The sequence below is a fragment of the Kryptolebias marmoratus genome, linkage group LG6 (assembly GCF_001649575.2).
Source record: "Kryptolebias marmoratus isolate JLee-2015 linkage group LG6, ASM164957v2, whole genome shotgun sequence".
Classification (NCBI taxonomy): domain Eukaryota; kingdom Metazoa; phylum Chordata; class Actinopteri; order Cyprinodontiformes; family Rivulidae; genus Kryptolebias; species Kryptolebias marmoratus.
The window spans coordinates 23,163,260-23,178,636 of record NC_051435.1 but is presented as its reverse complement, the minus strand read 5'-3'; the positions used below and the strand labels follow the sequence as shown (position 1 = coordinate 23,178,636).

Genomic DNA, 15,377 nt, shown 5'->3' with positions numbered 1-15,377 from the left:
TTCTCAGTTCGTTGTTTATGTGTCGTGTAACATAGCATACCGTACAATTATTCAGCCTGTTGTTGCCTCTATTCTATTTTTATTTTAAATTGCCTTTCAAGATGACATGTCTGTTCTTGGTGTTGAATTTTATCAAATAAATTTCCCCCAAAAATGCGACTTATACTCCAGTGCGACTTATATATGTCTTTTCCTTCTTTATTATGCGTTTTATGGCTGGTGCGACTTGTACACCGGAGCGACTTATAGTCCGGAAAATACGGTAACCATTTTTGGTTAAACCCGCTCGTTATGTTTATTTCTGCGGCTCCAGCGACCTGCTAACTCCAGCTGAAGGCGTCTCGGCCTCGGGGCTCGTTAGAGATCTGCAGGGCTCCGCGAACAGCGTGTGATGGAGGCGTTTATACTTGGTGCTTACATCAGTGCAGTATTCTTCAAAAAGACGGGGGGCAGTACACTACGGAACCAGCGCCAAGTTACAAAAGGTGCACGACGCAACACCGCGCGGGGCCTGCGCGTAGGGGCGGGGAGAGCGTGATTGCATCACTGTTGGCACGCGCACCCTTGCGTGGTGAGGTAGATAAAGGTAGCAGCCGGGTCATCAAATCCTGGTTACCTGCCAGGCTTATAATACACTGGGGGAAACCCTGAAATGTTAAAATACTAACTTTTGTATTGACTATTTCTTTAAATCTCCAAATATTGAAATAAGTTTTGGGCCATCTTACCTAGTTGTAATATCATACTAAATCATATTGTTATAATTTAACATCTAACGGTAACCACCCTTTATCTCACAGACTAACACGGCTGGTGTTTGTTTTGCGCTTTATTTGCATATGACTTTCTAGTCTGCAAGCTCCTCCACAGTAACTAAATGTGCTAATTCAAAGAGTAAAAAGCTTTTTTCTCCTTTGTAATGTGCTCAGTTGTTTTACTGTTGCCTTTCTGTTGACCTGTTAAGCTTTCATCCAACTGTGAGAGGGGTCAGTCCTTTCTAGGCCACCCTGTCAAAGTGTTAAAATCCCTCTTTAGAGCTCCCACAAGGCTTTTGAGAAAATTACAATAAAATGAGGCTCATCAGCGTTGCTATGAGAACCTTATCAAGCAGACTTTAGAAATCTGTGACATGTGATGTGTGCAAAGAACAATGAATTCAATGCAATTCAATTCAGTTTATTTATGTAGCGCCAAGTCGTAACAAGAGTATACTCGGGGTCCTGGACAAAAACATTCACATACATTATAAAAGCCAGTTAGTAAAAGTTGTCTAAGGAAGCCAGCAGATTGTGTTGAATTAGTAGTTGTTCATGCAACCAGGTCACCGTGTTGCCATACAGAAGCAGAGGCGGCTGTCTCTCTCACACACACACACACACACCCACCCACACACACACACACTAGTGCTTCTGCCATAACCATATGGTTGTGTTCCCAGGCCGTTCTGACAACAAATGCACAAATGGATCATCATACTCAACTAGAGATGAACAAATGAAAACATACATTTAAAGCGTATTGCTAAAGAAATCTTTTTCTCCTTCTCCATAAAACCAATTAAAAATGAATATTGGTACCACACATTACAGCTGTAATAGAAAAAGTTACACAGAAGTGGTAGCAGATCGCTCTACAGACTTGCAGTGTCTGCTCTGACATCACTGCGTGAATTTATAAAACCGTAATAAAAACTGAGTGAGAGTTAAGAGTTTGAACTTTTATTAAGTCTTCACCTCAGGCATTATCTACCTATCCTTCTGTCTCTTCCTTAATTATGCATCACACAAGCACCTTGTCTTTGTGTCTTTATAAGGCCTTTTCATTAGCTAGGACCTTAGGGTAGTTTCTCACTGGGCTGCGACTAATTGGCGACTTAAAATTGCCAGGAAAAAGACAAACTTTTCACTGCAGTTTTGCTGAACTCTGGCCACATTGTATCAATCTCAGACTGCTTTGTACCTACCTTGGCAATTGTCTCACGTTTATAATTAAATGTGGGGAAAATTGGCAGATTGGGACCAGTTATTCATAATTTTTTATCGTCAACATGGTTTTTAGAGCTATCATTTCTGTCATAGGAGAGCTCCTGTGCAGGTATCAAACGCTAAGCCTCTAGTGTTTACAGAAATTAAATTAAGAAAGGTTTGAGACAGATTCAAGACACTCACAGCAACTCTGCAACTATTCTTTTTTTTTTTTTAACATGATCAAATTTCAAGCGACAAAAATGCAACACCCCCTGGTCGTTTTGAGACATTTTGGAGACTCCCTGATTATTTCCATTTGCCAATAGTTGTGGCTACTGATTGCAAAAGTTTTGAGCCTCAGAAAGAGATGTAAACTTTGCAACCACGCAGCATTTTAGTCCTCATAAAACTGTCGGTCCTTGCAAGTATAGTGGGCAACTTGTTTGTAGGCACAACATAAAAACAAGCCCACACAGCGCACACATCCTTACTGACGCAGCAGTTTAAGCCTGAGGCTGTTAAGTTTTGACTGTAGCATTGTTGCTTCTGTCTCATCTCCTCTGTTCTCTCAGGGCCTGCAGCTCTGTGCCAGGGTTACTCAAGGACAGAGCTGCCTGGTTATACTGCAGAGATGCTTACTACAGCACAGAAAACATGGAACAATCTAATGTATTACACCTCCAGTGAGAAGTGACAGGACACACATACACAAATGTGCGACTATATGTATGAAATAGTGTTGACTATTTTTTTAAACTGAGCTGTAAGGCAAAAGTTTGTTTGTTGATGATTTCATGCTGCATGATAAAAGTCATGCGCACAAACATATACTTCATAAATCTGTCAGTGTTCCTGCAGGCTTCAAGTCTCAGGTTGCTAATTTTAGGCCTTGAAAAGTTGCACCTGACTCCACAGATTCTAGCATGCCTGCTAAAACTGGCTTTTGTCCTGTGAATACTTCTCGAGTCTTCCTGCTGTACCGTACAGCAGGTTCGTCAGTTCTGCTAGTGTCAATAAAACCTTTTTTGCTTCATAAATAATTCAGAGTTGGGCAGCTCTGTTTGGGTTTCGGTTGGCTTAAATAAGTAGAAAAAAACATATGCAGGGTTTAAACATTATTGCCCACCTTTTGCCTGTTGGCAGCAGGTGTGTTTTTTGTTGTTTATGCGTCTGTTTGATAGCATGAACCACTGGATGGATTTTGATGACATTTTCAGAAAGTTATAATATGGACATCTACAACTGATTAACTATCAGCATCAACCTTATTCAAGGTGCCACCACAGCCAACTGACTTGAGAAAATAAAAAAGTGGCTGTAACTCAGTCAGTTACACAGATATTAAGCTAAAATTTGGTGTGGTAGCAGTTGAGTCATCCTGAACACATACTCTGAGTGCTAACAGCTCTCATATAGAGTGAGATTGCACATAATGTTATTTTCAATTTGATCAAGATGCCATCAACTCTATCATTGCCTCAAATGTCTAAAACAATATATTATTCTATATTGTAAATGTTTGATATGTGTGCATTTAAATCACAGATTGGCCACAATGTGTTGTAGGGTACTTATTACTAACTTTACTGAAGCTATTTTCACACACCAACACTGGAGAAGTTCAGGAGAAAGGACAGACTTTTTGGTCTACATTTTTCCTTCATGCTGTTGGCACATGTTCCTCACACCAAAGTATTTTCCCCCAAAGGACACTCTTTCTAAGCAATGGGAGAGGGTGTGGGAGAGTGTCTGATTGGATCACCTTAGAGGCAGACTACTCTGAGGAAATCTGATTTCTTCACAGTTGTGCATGGGGCAGATTGGGGAGTGTTTATGTTTTATCAATATCTCATATATTTACCACCCTGCTCCGAAGGCGAAGGAGGAGCGATAATGCTTTTGCCTGTGTATGTGTGTGTTCGCATGTCTGTACTGTTAGCAAAATTGTCATGACTTACTGATCAGATTTTAATTAATCTTTTAGAAAATAATCATTGGATGTACATCTAGAACTGATTAATTTTAGGTGTTAATCCAATTCAACATTTTTGGCATGGCTAATCAACATTAGCCTACACAGAAATGGCTATATTTCAGTGAATTTAGAGTCCAGTGGCGGCATGCTTTACACCACTGCATGTGACTCTTTACATGTGGTCATGTAAGGCTTGGATGCAGCTGCTCGACCATGGAAACCCATTCCATGAAGCTCTCTGGGCACTGTTCTTGAGCTAATCTGAAGGCCGCGTGAAGTTTGGAGGTCTGTAGCTGTTGACTCCACAGAACATTGACGAAATTGGTGCACTATGAACCTCAGCATCCCCTGAGCCCACTCTGTGAGTTTACGTGGTCTACCACTTTGTGACTGAGTTGCTGTTGTTCCCAATGGCTTCCACTTTGTTATAAAACCACTAACAGTTGGCTGTGGAATATTTAGTAGCAAGGAAATTTCATGGCTGGACCTATTGCACAGGAAGCAGGTATCACTGTACCACACTGACATTCCCTGAGCTTCTGAGAGCGACCCATTCTTTCACTAATGTTTGTAGAAGCAGTCTGCATGCCTAGGTGCTTGATTTTATACACCTGTGGTCATGGAAGTGATTGGAACACCTGAATTCAGTGACTTAGATGGGTGAGTGAATAATTTTTGGCAATCTAGAGTATATATCCCAGTGCTAACAAATTATGTAAGATATTGCATGAGATTGTGCGTAATGTTTTAACAAAATTCTACAACTCTATCATTTCTCAACATATGATGATTTTAATCTCAAACTGTGGCATGAACGACAGTGGGTGATATGCATTCTTATAATCAACACTAGGCCTCTGTAATTGGATGGGTTTTCAATAGCTAGGAACGAAAACAACGCACAGATCAAGAGAAAAAAAGCATTTAGCAACGACTCTTAACATACACACAGGCTCACAGTATTGTTTTGGAAGTGAAGAACCTTTTTTTGTCTCATCTGCTGATCTTTCTGTTTCAAAGAGTAAATGTTGTGAGCATCTTGATTTTTACTAACAGAAAATCTCTGGAAATTTTTAAGACTGCAGTCAAGGCGTTTGTTCATGCAGCTATAGAAACTCCCTTTTCCATCTTCAGTTGCTGATACTGTGGAGAAAGTAGCAACAGGTGCTTCTGACGGGAATCTTCCTAATGACTTTCCCTCATTAGAGTGAAGTATAAGCAACTTCCTCTTTGCTGACTGACAGCGTAAACACTCTGCACCTTATATGGACTCTGTGTGTGTGTGTGTGAAGCATATTTATAGATGCTGACAACAGGATGGAAACACTGATGACGCAGACCTTTCCACCAGCACACAGCGGCGGTGCTCTAATTTTGTTTTTGTTTTTTTACTCATGGTTATATTTTTCATTTGTTTTGGACTTGAACACTTTTATTTCTTTATTTTCTATTGCAGTATTTTTTTTCTGTGCAAACGGTCCCATTTCCCATTTTGTGCAGTTATGAAGTATGTGTTGATTTATACGTAGTTCCCACAAATCTCAAAAGCACAAATCCAGAAGAGCACAACGCAATAGTTTCGCCATGTTGGTAGATGAGCGCGAGACAACGATGTCTTCACAGAAAACAAAATCCAGGTATTTTCTAACTCTTGACCAACATGTGAGGGAAAGATATATGCAGAAGATCGCTACTGTCAGGATTGACCCGTATGAGGTGAAAAAAGAGGAAATGTCGGTCGAGCCTGACAATTTCACACCCATCTATTACTACAACATTGTAAATTATTTAGTGCACATGAAGTGTGCTTACACCACAGAGGAGCTACGTGGCCTGATAGCAGTAAAATCAGTGTTTCAACAGATTTTTAAAGGATGTCTGAACTCTTCATGTTAATAATAAAGTTCTGGGCACTGGCAGGAGACGCGTACTGTCTCAGTCTGTTTAATAAACACAACTGGTTTAGGCAAGGGAAGCAAAAATCTGTACAAGGACCAAGTGGTGAAGCTGGTGGGAAGAAACCTAGAGTAGCTTCCCAGGAGTTCTGATCAGAGTGTGTTGTGGATGAAAGGTGTGTGCGAAATTGAACGGCTTACAACTACCTGACGGAGAACCGACTTTGTGTCTTCTTATGAAGTATGCTGGAGCCTTAAAGCTATTGCCTGTTGCAATGGTGACAAGAGGGGGTGGGGGAGGGGGGGCATTGTCCAGAAGTGTGATGTCCCATGGGAACTATATATTAAACTAAAGTGCATATTTTTACTTGTTTATAATACTTAAAATTTTTAATAGATTCTGTTACTTGGGATAGCTCCAAAATTGAGTTTTGGGAAATCTCTTGTGAAATTATTTCTTACTGAAGCTATATTGAAGGTATTGGTTGTCATCATTATTGTGTACTTAAGTGGTTTAAAAAAAAAAAAACTCCTGCAGAACATAGGGTTGTTACATTTATCATTTAAGCAGAAGCATTTCAGTAAGAACTGCCTCACAGAGATGATTGCTGTGAGATTTCACTTCAACTAAACTGAATGTCATTTAGACATTCACTCATGCCTTTTTCGCTTTGTTTTTCTGTTTTTCTAGATCAATGTGCGCGTCACCACCATGGACGCTGAGTTGGAGTTTGCCATCCAGCCGAACACAACCGGCAAACAGCTCTTTGACCAGGTACGAAGACGCATACACCTGCACATATGTTTGAATGTTCTTACGCAGTAAACGGTTGGTAAGAACCGAGCCATATGTAGCATCTGAAGGGCTTTATAAAAGTATATCATCACCTCATATGTGGTGAACTCTGTGACCCACGAGAAGGATCATATTGTTTCTCATTAACCACTAATGAAAAGCAGCACTGACTTTTGTTTGTTTGTACCAGGAGGTGCTTGGCTGGGTTTGGGTTGGTGCTGGTTCTGTGGAGAGATAAAGCACAAAGTGCCCTTTGTCTGATCAGAGACCTTTTTTAGAAGACGGGATGGGTGGAAGTGTAGGATGGAGATTGTTTGCGTCTCGACTGGGAAGTAAAAGGGCATCTTTCAGTGTTGTTTTATGTCAGACTGCACGGGGTTGTTAGGGTTGTGCTGACATGGAGGAAGGAAGACAGACAGCAGAAATCTGTTTTCTGCTTTTCCCTTCGAGCTCTTCTGTTTGTTCTCTGTTTTACAGAGAAAGACATCAAATAACGGATTTGTGGAACGCCATATCAAAATAAATTTTTACTGGTATAGTGTCAAAACTCGGGCAGATTATGTGGTTCATACATGAACAGTTTATACGTCCATTCTAAGACGAGACACATTATAGTATGCTGTCTGTCTGGACAATTTCTTGCCCAAGCTCTAATGTGCAAACACTTTTACTTAGAAATATTAAACTGCACAGCTGAACACCTCATGGGGCAAGGATGATCCCCATTGATTTCAAGATCTCAGGGTTAAGGGTCAAGGTCATAGGTGACGCCTTTGTGAAAACCTTGTCTTTGCTTCAGCTTTACAACTTACTAACAAAGAAATATGAAACCCTTTGTTCCCTAGATTGTGCCTACTGATGGGTGTATTTTGTGCTGTGTGTAACTTAGAGGACCAAATATGTAGGGGGCATGCCAACTCTGATTCTGCTCAGGATTACTGTAAAGTGATGTTTACTCACTCGTGATTATTCTTAAAGAATATCTGTGGCTGCAGGACAACTGTCTTTTCTGAATCCAAAAGAAAACGAATTGCAGAAGATGATAAAAAAATAACTTGCAGTACACTAATTATGAATAATTATCACACATAAGGAATGCTTATTGGTTGTCTATCTCTCACCGTGCTGTAATTTGTATTTTAGTGTACAAGACCCAAGTTTACTGTTCTTGTATTTGACTTTCCAATACTCAAGCAGCAGTGTAGAAACACATTCTTCAAATCATTTGGGTTCTTTAAGAATAAAATAACATTGGACTATGTCTAAGGAGCATTAGGTACAGAGAAGGCAAGACTGTTTGGAACACCCACCCGGTTATTAAAGCAGTAATTCAGATCTGTGCATCTGTGAAAAGGTTATGACCGTCCTACTTGTAGATTGCTCTAACAGATAGTCTGAGTGGAGTCAAAGCGAATTACTGCCATCTTGAAACAATTTGAATGTCAAAATTCATAGCACTTCATTGGAAGAGTTTCACATTACCTTTTGTGATTATTTGCAAGTACGGAGGCAGCAGTAGCAGCTAGATGTAACATTTCTTGTGCAGTCTGGTGCACTTCTAGCGAGACGTTTATAATATTTCTACAGTAATCATCATCCTGTGCAAAATTGACATCAGTGTAAAGGTTTCTAACAGGCCAATTCAACAAGCAGCCTGTGGGCCAGACATGGCCATTTTTAAAATTTTATTTGTCCCTCACAAAGTTCCCAGAATCCAAAACAGATTTGTCAGAATATAAATAATGATTAAATTGTGCAGATTAGAGCTACTTCTACACCTGTAGTTATTTTTTGTGTTGGCTAATGTTGATGTGACCGTCATCCTGAATTGAATTGACTCCAAAAGTTAATCAGTTGTAGAGGTTAATTCAGGGATTATTTCATTAAGTTTCATTAAAATTCATCTAGGCATTCACAAGATATTTTGCTAACAGACAAACTCATGCGTACAGATACGGACAAAAACATAAACATCCACCTTCACCTTTGGACAGCGTGCAATAATAATGGCTTGTAGGCCTCAAACCCTCAGTACCTTTTACTTGTACATACGGCCCACTTTTACCTGGTTAGCCCTGGTTTATAAAACAGTGTTTGCTTGAACAACTAAGAGATGCGAGCGATCCATTTGGATTTGGCTCTGACTAGCTGTTAGCTCGTCAGTCCGATCAGAACTGATCTGTTTTTGTTTTTTTAAACTGAGGTCGTTCAAAGATTTATGTACAACAGGTAAGATATTAATTGTTCATAACCTTTCTACGGAACCCCACTATATTTATGTTTTAAGAAGTGTGAAACTGCTTTAAATTTTCTAAAACGAGTCCTGTCAGCTGAAAGTCTGAGCTGATGAACTAGTTGAACCTTTGCTGTTGTACAGTTCAGTTTCTGCTTAATAAAAGCAACATTTTTGTGCACGTTAGATGTTTGCCATTGTTTTTCTCTCTGAGACCATTAAACTCCAGTGACAGCTTGACTTGCTGATGTGTGTGAATGAAGTTGATCCTGACAATTGTTTAGTTTTAAAACAGTCCTGATTGTTGTGAACGAGGGAGGATTTCATTGATGAAAAGGAACCAGAGCGAAACGTCGCCTATTACAAGCTCACTCAAACATGCACTTGGTGTGATGAAAAAGGCCGATGTGAGTTAAAAGAGCTCTTAAACCGAGCAAAGCCTGCCTCTGAACATGAGCGCTTTGATGGGCGTTAATCACACTCGCACGGAGGGTTTAACCAAAATGAAAGGAAGGGGTGCTCTTCTGTTCCTAATGTTTCCTTTTGATTCTGAATTTATTCAGCCACTTTCTGAGGCTTTCCTTCAGAAACAGCAACTCTCAGCACAGTCCCAGTCTCACAGGAGGATTTCTGTGTGTGTAGGAGTGAATTTGTGTCCCTTAGCAAAAGAGTCACTTCCACAGCCACTTCGGCAGTGTGTTTGAGGGTTGCATGTAATTGTTTCATTCACATAGCTGTTTAATTTGTTTTTGCAAGCTTGTTTTAGTGTCAACGCCTGAGGCTGTGGTAATTATATGCTATGAGTGCTGTCATATTGACTGTAAATTCACTCTAACATCTGACTGAGTGTCCACACCCCCTCCTGGGATTTGGGTTGGAAGTTTTTGAGAAAATGGAGAGAGTCAAAAGAGAAAAGACAAGAAGGGATGGTCTGATCACTCACAGATGAGAAGATGCACCGCTTTAATCTTTTGTTATGGGTACAGTTTGTTTCCAAACATTAAAATTATTGTATTGTGGTTTCTTTTTACCAGAATTACAAGGATTCTCTCAACAGGGTTTTTGAAGCGTAAAGTCTCAGAGAAACGTCTAAAACCATGAGGGAACAATGTCCCCAAGTTTTATTAATCACACTTAACTGGCGAGAAGAGGCTCAGTGAAAATGCCGGTTTTGTATGAAATAATATCTGAGTACAAGCTGTTTCAGCAAACCTTGTTTCCTGCTCATTAACAGGTGCCTGCAGACAGAAAACAGTGTTTTTGTTGTTTCAGGTGGTGAAGACTGTGGGTCTGAGGGAGGTCTGGTTCTTCGGTCTGCAGTACACAGACAGCAAAGGCTACGTGACCTGGCTCAAACTCAACAAGAAGGTAAGAAACCACTCAGTACGTTTTAAATCTGCCCTACAGCATATTGATGCAGATTCTCTCTCATCCAGGATGTGGAGATCCTAAATATACTTTCACATATCCACCTCTCATACTATCATCAGTTGGTCTTTTCTTTTATCATTTCTTCAAATAAAGTAATCATGAATAAATGAACACATGGTGTTTTTAAAGTTAAGATGAGTCTGTAAAGTTCCCCTGCTGTGCTTATTTTATCAAACTGTAAAGCCCAGAAGCAATTTTGTAGGGCTAGTCTTGGTTTTGTAAAAGCTTAAATTCAAAGTTCCTGGAAGGAACGTGAGTAAAATGATTTGTTTAACATTTGGCTATGAGGTAAAATGCTGCATTTCCCTTCAGGTGACGCAGCAGGATGTGAAGAAGGAGAATCCTCTGCAGTTCAAGTTCAGAGCAAAGTTCTTCCCGGAGGACGTTTCTGAGGAGCTCATCCAGGAGATCACACAGAAGCTCTTCTTCCTGCAGGTACTGGACAGCATGTTTTGAATCTGGGTATTTCTGAAAACGGATGAGTGCACTCTGAGCAGCAGGGTGACAACCTTTTTCCTGTTTACTGACCAAAAACAAACAAAAAAAAAACCCATTGCTGTATCGAATTAACTGGTAGACAATTCAAAGAGCAGCTAGACAGAGACAGAACTGTTACAAGTATATGTGCTGCACATCTCCGGTACTTACACACGTTAAACATAAAGCAGCCTCTCAGATGGGAACAAAGTGGCTCGTACTGATGAGTGGAGCAGCTGATCAGGTCACCCTGACCACCCTGGGCAAGTTGTCCTAAATGGAGTTTCCTAATGCAGCGAACAAAAAAGCCATTCCAGCTGACCTGTTTACTGCAGGTTTACAAGCAAAGTAAGACTTTTGTTGAAAAACTGAATGTTTTTAAAAACTGCATTTTATTTTAACTTTACATATTCAGTAGTGCCAGCACAAACACATGTTGTACATGAACTTGTCTGACTTCACTTTTATTTATTTACATTATCTACACTGTTATGCGTGCCTAAAACAGGCAGAAGTCATTTGAATTCAGTAAAGGCAACACATTGACAAATGCATGGGTTGTATTGAGATGTGTTTTCCTGCCACAATGGACAAAAAGGAACCAAAGAGAAATCAGGACATTTTCTTTTAGCATTTTATTTAAAATGAACAAGACATTGATGGAACATTAATCAATCTAACATGGGCCCAGATTCTAGTCTAAAACTGTTTTGAAGCATTGATTCACTAAAAATGTAGCTGACAACATGTCCATCTTCAAAAAGTGTATTTAGTAGCACAAGAAATGTATTTATTTTTTTCTACTCGCATCCTTTGTTTGTTTTGCTGCTGTAAGCCAAGAAACCTTGCAGAGCAGACAGACCTCCTTTAATATTGTCAGCTAGTTTAAAAAAACTCCAATATTTTAGACCCCATCTGCCTTTGAAAACTTTTCTAACCCGTCTCAACACTGCAGCAGCTGCAGACTCTGTTTATCAGCACAAATCTGTAGTTCAGACGAAACGGACTAAAACTCAACCGTCGTCCGTAGCACACACGAGCTTACATACGGCGTGGAGAGAAATACAGTTATGTCTGTTGAAAAGCTCAAGAAATTAAAAGATGAATTCATAAACATTATATGTAGACTAAAAATACCGACGTTGAGGAATTTACATAATCGATGTCGTTGATTATGACGACTACTCAAGGCAGCCTTACTCTTATTACAGTTTGTGCAGGATGATTCAGGACACTTTATCCTTTGGGACGTAACACAAGCCTGTTTGACTGTAATAACTGTCCACGGGAAACAGGGCGACCACAGAGTGGATTAAACAAAGCTTTGTTAGTAATTCTAGTTGCATGAGGAATCGTTTCAGCCCCAGTAAAATGATTCTAAAACTGCTCCAATCATACTTTAGTGTCCCGATTATCATCTCAGAACAGCTGTATTTGCTAGTCCACTATATCTTTGTAGCAAACCTATTCTTATCAACCATTTTTATAAAGTTACCATGATGTCAAGCTGGTATTAGAGCGCCCTCTGCTGTAAGGCTTCTTTTCAGATTAAATTTTGATTCAATAGTAACTAGTTAGACTTTGCTCCATGTTCAAACGAATGTCTGAACTTCCAATAGAAATGGACTGATTCACTGTGAAACCTGTGGGTTTCTGATAAACTCCTCCTGTCAGAGTCTGCGGGTATATTTGAGCATGTGTGTGTCCTTTCTGCAGGTGAAAGAAGCCATTCTGAATGACGAGAACTACTGTCCCCCAGAGACGGCCGTGTTATTAGCTTCCTACGCTGTCCAAGCAAAGTACGGAGATTACAACAAAGACATTCACAAGCCGGGTTACCTGGCAAACGACCGGCTACTTCCACAGAGGTACAGCAGATACACACAGACAAAATCACTCTAAATCACAGAGGATGGCTTATCATACAGTTATTTGCATAATAACACATTATGATTGAGAGTTAAATATTTGTTTCCCCATGCCTCTGTTCCTCCTTTCTAACGGTAGTATTAAATATTTATATTCATGAATCTTGTCCGGTCTCGTGTGTGTCCTGCAGAGTTCTGGAGCAGCACAAGCTGACAAAGGAGCAGTGGGAGGACAGAATACAGACCTGGCACGAGGAGCACAAAGGCATGCTCAGGTGAGTGTGTGAGAGCTCTTCAGACTTGGAGGATTTTTTTCATCCAAAAGCCACTAAATGTTTTTTTTTTTTTAAAGTCAGTGTCTAAGAAATCTGGCAAAAATGTTATTATTGCAAATTCGAAATAGTTGATGGGAGACAATAAAATTTGGAATTATAAAAAAAATTAAATTTCTTCACAATGTTTATCATTTTCGAAGAAGTTATTAGTCTTTGTTGTGTGTTACACTCGTGTGAACTCACTCACACCCCCATCTTCTGATGACATTTAACAGTCTAGTTTGTCTGCTTCAGTTTGAATGATGGGGGACAATATACTCGATGTACTTGAGTAAAACACTCAAAATTAGCTTTAAATTAGTTTTATCGCATTATAAACCAGATCTAGTGACATTTAAAGCTTGTGTTTGTCTGTTGTTTGTGTGTATGCAGAGAAGACGCGATGATGGAGTACCTGAAGATTGCTCAGGACCTGGAGATGTACGGCGTTAACTACTTTGAAATCAAAAACAAAAAGGGCACAGAGCTGTGGCTGGGGGTCGACGCCTTGGGGCTCAACATTTATGAACATGAAGACAAGTAAACACACACACACACACACACACACATTGTCTGTGAGTTGGTCCAGCTCTGGAGTTCACAGGTTAAATGTCCGATGAGAAATGAGACTTCAGTGTGTCAGACAACAGTTTCATGCAGATGTTGCTCTGTTTGTGGGCTCATGATGAACTGGGAGGATGATAATCAGCTGAAATAATCAGCCCATAGGGGAAACTGAGAACAACCTTTTAACAGCGAGAAGGTTAAACCACAAGAGAAGCATTTATCAGCAGCAACATCCACACCAAATTGACTTTACAAAGATTCCTTTATATAGTTCTTGATGTACTATTGCTACAAAACAAATTAAAGAAAGAAAAACCTGTTTTGATTAAATATTTTTTTCCACATTTTGTACATACAGCTAGTTCAAGTTGATGACCTCTCTGGATTGGTTGTGTACAGCAGCGCCCTCTTTTGGTGGGAAATTGTTTTCTTTAGACAAAGCAAACATTAAAACAAATGAAAAGCAAGCAGTAAAAATCCTCTTCAGCTCTTCTACTCACACCCAGAACTTGGAATATATTATTGTTTATAAACTTGCACCAAGTAAATTGCTTATTCCCATCATTAATGTTGAGTTTTATGTCGCCGCAGATTGTCACCGAAGATTGGCTTCCCGTGGAGCGAGATTCGAAACATTTCTTTCAACGACAAGAAGTTTGTCATCAAACCCATCGACAAGAAAGCTCCAGTAAGTCGTGTTGATTTAATGTAAGTTAAACAAGAGTAATGTCTAAAAGGAAAAAAAAAAGACTCATACCCTTTAATGTGTAATTTGTTTCCTTCAGGACTTTGTGTTTTACGCCCCTCGGTTGAGGATCAACAAGCGCATCCTGGCGTTGTGTATGGGAAACCATGAGCTGTACATGAGGAGGAGGAAGCCAGATACCATCGAGGTGCAGCAGATGAAAGCTCAGGCCCGAGAGGAGAAGCACCACAAAATGATGGAGAGGTATACAACATGCTCCCAGTGAGACTTCGAGTTGATCTAGGAGCCTAATCTCCTTTTTGTCTCTCCAGAAATATTGATTTTTATGGTTCAGAGTATTTTACTGTTTTGAAGACTGCTGAGGGCTCTGCCTCGATCTCTAGGAACTTTACAACTAATAAACAAGTTTTTGCAAATATGTAAGCTAATGAAGGTATAGCTGGTGTGCTGACAGATTTACCAGTCAGTGCATGTGTATCCAATGCATATAGATAAATAAAACTTACCTTTTATTTGGACAGTAAGAGTTATTTTCACCAGGCTTTTTTTTTATGCCTTTATATCAGAGGTCTGCAACCTCCGGTCCGTGGGTCATTTGGTATCGGGCCGCAGAGAAAGAATAATTAACTTACAGTATTTCCGCTTTTTTATTTTCGGAGTCTGAGCAACATTTATTTTGAAAAACTGACCAGATTCTCTCCACTACATCCATCTATGACTCACTCTTGATGTGTGTCAAAATGCTTATGTAGGTCACGTGATACGTTACCGCTAAAAACAAGCCCACAAGCAGCAAAATGAGTAAAAAATAAACGTCTCTGGAAGCCCTAGATGGGACCGTCTCTTTACTGAGAAACAGGCTCAGGGCTCCCACTGATTCAGTGTTATGGTGAGTTGTATTGTTTGTGCACTTTATATTTGTGGTGTATCTTATTTTGAAGGGCATGTTTAAACATCACCATATTGACCAGAGAACATCAGGGGGAGGAGAGGGTGTTATACATGTTGATGACGTCTCGCTTCTCATCCGAGGAGCTTTCTCAATTCAGAAATAGAGAGTGTGGAGTTGAGCTTTTAAAGCTGAGATGTGATGTAAGCTTGATTGCTTGCAAATTGTTCTCACTCTCCTAACAATAGAGGCTCGTTAG

The 15,377-nt window shown here is 39.9% G+C and overlaps 1 protein-coding gene across 4 annotated transcripts in view; it reads left to right on the top strand.

The window, feature by feature from the left end:
• Window positions 1–15,377, top strand: part of LOC108244201 (radixin) — a 51,162-nt gene that overhangs the window by 28,180 nt on the left and 7,605 nt on the right. For all 4 annotated transcript variants that reach the window (XM_017430176.3, XM_017430177.3, XM_017430175.3 and 1 more), the window contains exons 3-10: window positions 6,529–6,612; window positions 10,139–10,234; window positions 10,610–10,732; window positions 12,491–12,642; window positions 12,834–12,917; window positions 13,350–13,496; window positions 14,115–14,211; window positions 14,309–14,472. In XM_017430176.3, coding sequence (XP_017285665.1) covers window positions 6,529–6,612; window positions 10,139–10,234; window positions 10,610–10,732; window positions 12,491–12,642; window positions 12,834–12,917; window positions 13,350–13,496; window positions 14,115–14,211; window positions 14,309–14,472 — 947 coding nt within the window. The remainder of the gene's footprint in view (window positions 1–6,528; window positions 6,613–10,138; window positions 10,235–10,609; window positions 10,733–12,490; window positions 12,643–12,833; window positions 12,918–13,349; window positions 13,497–14,114; window positions 14,212–14,308; window positions 14,473–15,377) is intronic.